We start from the raw sequence: 6,574 nt of genomic DNA, 5'->3' as shown, positions 1-6,574 counted from the left end.
TTTAGACATAAATACAAAATCAACACCAAAAAAGCAATAGAAGATCTGAATCTCATAAACTCATTATCATTATCTTTAACGAGTGAAAAAGAGGAAAAATACAAGGTTGTAGCACAATTTTTGGGTCAACTATAAGGAAGATGTTTATTTAAGATAATTTTTTGGGTTTTTTTTTTTAAAGTCCATTTTTTAAAATTCACTATTCATCCGGCCCAAGCGCTACAGTAAAATACTGTAGCGGCCCACTTTTTAAACAACCGGTGCTACAGTAACGTCGCTACAGTGACGCCGTTACTGTAGCGCGCTACAGTGTTTTTAAAATGCCATTTTTCCCTTTTTTTTTTTTTTTTTTCCATTTCAGTACCAATTGGTACATAAACTACCCAAAAAAAAACAAATAATAATTTATGTATTTTCATGTCATAAAACATGTTAAATAATAACCAATATAAAATACAAAAAATCAAGATGAGACATCCATAATCTTTTACGTTTTAATAGTAAATATAATTGTTACTATCGAATAGTAACAATCATCTATTGCTACTGCCGGGCAGTGGCAATCAAGTATTATCATTGTTTGATAACAACAATCACTTATTGCTACTGTCTGACAGTAACAATCAGAAATTGATACTGTCTTACAATAACAATCACCTGTTGAAGATAACTAATATATCTTGTTATCGTCATACAATAACAATCACCAAAATTCAAACCATAGAAAATTACAAAATTCAGAGAGTAACAATCACCTGATTGCTACTGTCACACAGTAACAATCACATATTGCTACTGCCCGACTGTAACAATCTCCTATTGCTACTGCCCGACAGTAACAATCTCATATTGCTACTGTTTGATAGTAACAATAATAATAAATTAAATAATATAATTTAAACATAATATAATCCTTATGAAAGCATAAACAACCAAATGAATTATAAACCTATGACACAATTACAACAAACTAAAACAAAAATAAACTCAAATCAATTACTACTTGGCAGTAACAATCATAACCTCATATACATATTGTTACTGATAAATATAATTGTTACTGTCGAATAGTAACAATTTATAACATTAATATTATTGTTACTATAGAATAGTAACAATTACAAATCAATAAAAATAGTTGTAAATGTAGCAGTAACATGTTAAATACTAATACAAATCAAAATAAATCAAACATAAAAATTACAATAATAAGTTGTCACTAACAACCAGTAACAACTAAAAAAATTCTCTCCACAACCAAATAAACATTTACTCAAAGATTTCAACTACTTTATCCATCTGTCCTACTTGAGCATAACCAGTAATCATAGTATTCCAAGAAACAATATCCTTGTTAATCATTTTTTCTGAAAAGAGATAGAGCTTCAACCATTCTCACCCTTCTGCAAATACAAACATCAACCAAAAGAATAAAACCCAATTGAGCAATTTTCCAAAGAAACAAACAAGAACAACAATCAGAAAACTCACAATCAAAACCAACCCATTACGCTATGCCATAAAAATTGTATTTCACTGTTTCTACGACTGTTTTTTTTTCCCCTCAATTTTTCTAGATAATATGTTAGGTATCAGGTTTCATTGATATCATGGGCATCCTGCACACCATAGAAGCTTGATGGCATTCAAAGTGTCTAAAGTTTCACGTACACATGGTCTTAGCATCAGAGGTGTAATTCATTTCAGCCCTAGAAGCAGTGCAGTGAAGGCAAAACCAATCACCTTCAGGTACAGTAAAACCAAGTCCAACACAGTATGTATGAGCTGCTGAGTCACACAGATCACATAGCAACAAAAGACTTTCATCTGTTGTACAGTGGCACACATTACACAAAACTTGTTCATAAGAATGAACAAGCCCAGCTGTGTTACCAAAAGGAAGGTACACCTGCAAATTGTAACACAACCAATTCGACAGGAATGTACATTTGGCCCAAAATTCAGCAAACAGAAAACCCAAACAAAAAAGACAGTCTAATACAAAAATATCCACAGCCTCAGTACCTGATCGCAAATGGGGACCTTAACCACTCGCTCACGGGCAAAGACACCGTCTTTCGGCGGTCTACGAATGGTGGTAAATCTACGCCGGCAAATTGGGCAGCGCGACTCCGTCTTAGCCCACTCCATGATGCACAAGAAGCAGTAGTAGTGGTCGCAGCAATCGATTTTGCCTCTGATTGCTTTGCCATCGTCCAAGAAGCAAATTGCACAGATCTGAGACAACCACACGGTAGATCGAAGTCCACTAAGCCCAGTGGTGGTCGCGATGATCTGGTTGCCAGAGGTTTTGGGTTTATGATCTTTGTAGATCTGCTGAGCGAGCCACCGAGCGCGAGAGAGAGAGAGACAGAGAACGAGCCCAACAGGTCTGTACAGTTCCTCCAGATCTCAGAGATCCATTTCGCTTCGCCATGGCTCAGCCTCTCGTAAAGAAGGACGACGATCATGACGACGAAGGTGAGTGTGTGTCCCCGTCACTTGTAGAGAAACAAAAAAAGGAGGGAGACAGAGAGAGAGAAACAGAGAGGGAGGGAGACGGAGAGAGAGAGAGAGAGAGAGAGAGAGAGAGAGAGAGAGAGAGAGAGAGAGAGACGGCGAAGCCTACTCCGCCGAAAACGATTCGATTCCCAAGGCCTGCATCAGGACCATCTTCGCCATCGCGAAGAAGCTCTGAGAGCAAATCTTCCAGGCATCAGCACAGCCATTCAACAACGAGCTCTGAGCCAACGAGGTGAGACAAAGTGAGGTCAGAGAGAGACGGAGAAAACAAGACGGAGAAGAAAAGACTGTTAGAATGTGGACCGGGTTAGGTGTTATTGGACCTCCTTCAAAACTAAAAAAAAGCACAGGGTCTTAAAGGTATAAAGAGCCCAAATTTGGGTTTTATAATAATTTACTTTAATTTTTTTATTTATATGCATGACAATCTTATTGTCATTGTTGCTGATATTGTCGTACGTACTAGGGTCATGCTCCTGCATTGCTTGGCATGCTTAGATTCGTGTAGGACATTAATAATGACAGATTGACAACACAGCACTAATCACGTAATAAAAGAGAAACAATATCACTACAAGTTTGACGATGCATAATCGGCAACCCAGGAATCACACTCATAGTGATGGAGATTGGAGACCAATCCAACCTTCTTAGACCGTGAAAAACTTGTCGACCAAAAAAAAAAAAAAAGACCATGAAAAACGCGGTTCACACTTCACACTGCCAATTATTGTTCTTTTCATTTTCACTATTTCGGGTCCAAATAGGAAAGTCAAATGCTGCCTCTTTTGTATTGCATTTTATTGAGTTACAATTTCTCTTACATTGGGTATCATTTGGGCCTTGGCAAACTTTTTCAGAGTCCCGAATCGAGCAGAACATTCATTGACAGCGATCTGTCAAAATGAGCCTTACAGCCCTTACTCTTGTCTACAAAAATCAAACTGTACGCAATGTCCTCTAAAATAAATAACTGTATGCTATGATATGGCATTCATCAAATTCAGTAGAAATCACTGGGTTTACCAATCTTAATGTTCTGCTCGCCTAGGAAACCCGCTATAGCATTCTTTTGCCAGCTTTTGAAACTCCTGCAATCAACAATTCAAAAGTTTTATAAGATAGCTTGCGATAATACTTTACAAAATACAAATGAACCTTTATTAGGTTCATAGACAAAGTGATCGCCTATAAATAAACCAAATCAGAACTATTATCCTAAAAATCCATTACAGTTTACAATATGCACTGGCTACATGAGGGTTCTACCCTTCTACCTTCTTGTCTTCAAAACTACATATTTTAGCACCCACACTACATCCAATCTCCATATAACAAATCAACGAATCTAACATAAATTGTCTGATATCAAATCACATATTACCCCCGACTTACTTGTGATCAAGATGAGCTATAATTTCTCCACCAGGGAAAGCCAATTGTGTAGCCTCAAATGCTGCTTTGATTGATGCTCTCCAAGTTCCACCAATATCTTTTGCATTTGTTTCTGTTTTGGACTGGTTCGGATCTTCCATCGGCAAAGAATAACCTGAAAGTAGATGGCCCACCCAGACACCATCTTTCCTGTACTTGCAAAGAACAGGACTATTGTTCATGGAGTAAACAAAATCTCTTCACTATATCAACCATCAATAAATATTTCTATATTCCATGTCAAATCCAGACAGCATGCAGCATCCCATTTCATCTTCAGTTTTATCAGATCTATTTAACATATTTACTTCAACATGATCAATCGATATGAAGGGTTTTAGTTCACAGTTAATAACTGATGCATCACACTCCACAACAAAAGGAAAAAAGAAAAAAGCTGGATACATATCAATTAGACAAACCGTCAAATGACTATAACTTACAGAACTATATCCATATGCCGAGGTGCATAATGTCCACCACCTATTCCAAGAAGAACTTTATTCTTATCATTCTCCCTAGGACACAATATAGAAGATGAGGTTAGACAAGCATCATCAATTAATCATTTAAGACCAAACTTTTGGAAAAAATACATGAGCTTTGCATCAAAATCAAGAAGAAACAGCCAAATAATAAATTGTCTAGTTATATTGACAGTACCCCTTCCAGGTTCCCACAGCAGCCCCCCCTCCAAGCCCGAGTCCTTCCCAAACTAACTGCAAGTACCCAAATTGCCACCATTTATTTTAATAACTTACATGAAAACACACACACAGTAACTTAAGTACAAGAAGACTCAAAAGCCAAAAGTCAGATAAAAGATGATCCAATAAGAGCAAAAATAAAAAGAGGAAAATTATTTATTAAAAAAACCAAAAGTAGGGATTCATGGTCAAATGATTGAAAGTGAATGGTTGTTTACTCAACTAGAGCAATAACTTGAGCTGCATCCTGCCTCTTCCAGTACTCATCTGTACTGCCTATATCAACGAGAAAAAACCAATCAATTATCAAAGAAACTCTCAAATGCAAAGTAAAAATACAAAATTAATTCACATGCGCATCACAGAAACTTCAGACTGAGCAGTCGCAACACCACAATCAGCAGAAGCAGTAACTTTATCCTTTGGACAAAATAAATCAAACCTACAAACTAATCATCAAAAGGTATATAATAAGATGTAGATAACATTATTAAAGCGAGACATTTTTGCAATTTGAAACATTGGAACAAGGATGTTCATAAGATGGTGGCAACCCAAATAGGAATAATTCACCACAAGATGAAGTCACTCCAAAAGAGAGAAAGGGGCCTACAAATATGGGTTGGATCTGTGAAAACTCAGCAAAGATGAATAAAAGTGCAGCAAAAGATGAGGCTCATGACAGAGTATTGTAGGAAACATCAAATAAACTCCCCAAGCAGTTCACACAGGCAATATGAAATGTAAATACCAACAACGAAAACAGACGAGAAGCGAGATTAAACTCACCAATCTCCAGGAACATGGTAGGCGTATTTGTGAACGGTCCATGGTGTGTACCCTCCAAAGTTATCTACATTCATGCAAGTACAAGTTACAACACACACAAATACACAAATCACAATGGCACAAACAAAAGACGAAAAAGCAAGAAACCTCAAACTCAGGAACTAAATTGTGGGCTTGGGCGAGTTTCTTCAAGAGCCTGAGCCAGGGCCCAATCCGCGGAGACGGCGGCGCGGCCCAACCGGGCTTCCCGCCTTGCGGCGGAACCTCCCCTTGCCGCAAATGAGGCACTCCGATTGGGTGGACGGTGAGGGCCGGTCGGTTGGAGACGGCGGTGTGTTTGCTCAAGAAAATGGTTTCCTGCACTTTTTCGCCGGTGGCTTCCTCCCAGCGCTTGTCCAAGTCGTCCTCTGCCACTATGCTCTTGTCGTGCAGCAACACCCTCACGCCTCCTCCTCCTCCTCCGTTACCAAACCCCTTCATATCCTAGTTTAATTCATTAACCATAAATTACTGCTAAAATCAACTTAATTAACAGTGGGCAATTAGGAGGAGATGATGAGGTGGCGACGCTGCTGACCTGTAAACAAGGGCTGGTGGCCTGAGCCTCCCAGCCGGGCATGGCTAAGAGAGCGTTGGCCGGGTTGATGGAGGCCGGATCGGTCGTCGTCGCCACTACCAGCGTCACCATTTTGGTTGTCGTTTTTCGTGCGAAGCTGTGAAATCGAAACGCCAAACGCCGACTGCTTTACCACTAAATGTTGCTGGCAGTAGTGACTACTGAGCACTTGATACGACGTCGTTCTCAGGAACATTACCACTAAAGTTAACATTGCCATTACTGACGTGATGGGTGGTTCGTATTTTCGTAAGTCTATTTGTATTTTGAAAAGAAAATTAAACTTGGTTAATGTTTATTTCTTTAGAAAAATAAATTTGGTATTTAATGAAAACTCAGATTTGTAAATAACAATCCCTAATTTTTTTTGTTTAATCTTATTTACAAGAAAATTTTAACTTTAATGCGGGAAAAATATGAAATTTGAAGGTCAACTTTCAATTTTAAATTTTACCTAGCTAAATATACTATTTTCAAAATTATAAGACAATCATTGCCACCACTA

At 38.0% G+C, this 6,574-nt stretch overlaps 1 protein-coding gene across 2 annotated transcripts; it reads right to left on the bottom strand.

Moving 5' to 3' along the window:
- Positions 1-3,237: 3,237 nt before the first annotated feature.
- On the bottom strand, positions 3,238-6,193 carry GEK1 (D-aminoacyl-tRNA deacylase). Of its 2 annotated transcripts, none has more exons than XM_086232634.1 (8): positions 6,031-6,193; positions 5,601-5,936; positions 5,454-5,517; positions 4,888-4,940; positions 4,621-4,676; positions 4,401-4,475; positions 3,919-4,107; positions 3,238-3,614 (listed from the first exon to the last, which is right to left on the bottom strand). In XM_086232634.1, exons 1-8 carry the CDS (start codon positions 6,139-6,141, stop codon positions 3,527-3,529), a joined length of 972 nt encoding a protein of 323 aa, XP_086088760.1. In that variant the 5' UTR covers positions 6,142-6,193; the 3' UTR covers positions 3,238-3,526. The 2 variants fall into 2 exon arrangements, with proteins under 2 accessions (XP_086088760.1, XP_086088761.1); XM_086232635.1 differs by having other exon boundaries at positions 5,601-5,927.
- Positions 6,194-6,574: the final 381 nt, after the last annotated feature.

Source organism: Dryas octopetala, chromosome 2 (assembly GCF_963921425.1).
Source record: "Dryas octopetala chromosome 2, drDryOcto1.1, whole genome shotgun sequence".
Lineage (NCBI taxonomy): Eukaryota > Viridiplantae > Streptophyta > Magnoliopsida > Rosales > Rosaceae > Dryas > Dryas octopetala.
This window is presented reverse-complemented; position numbering and strand designations above follow the sequence as displayed.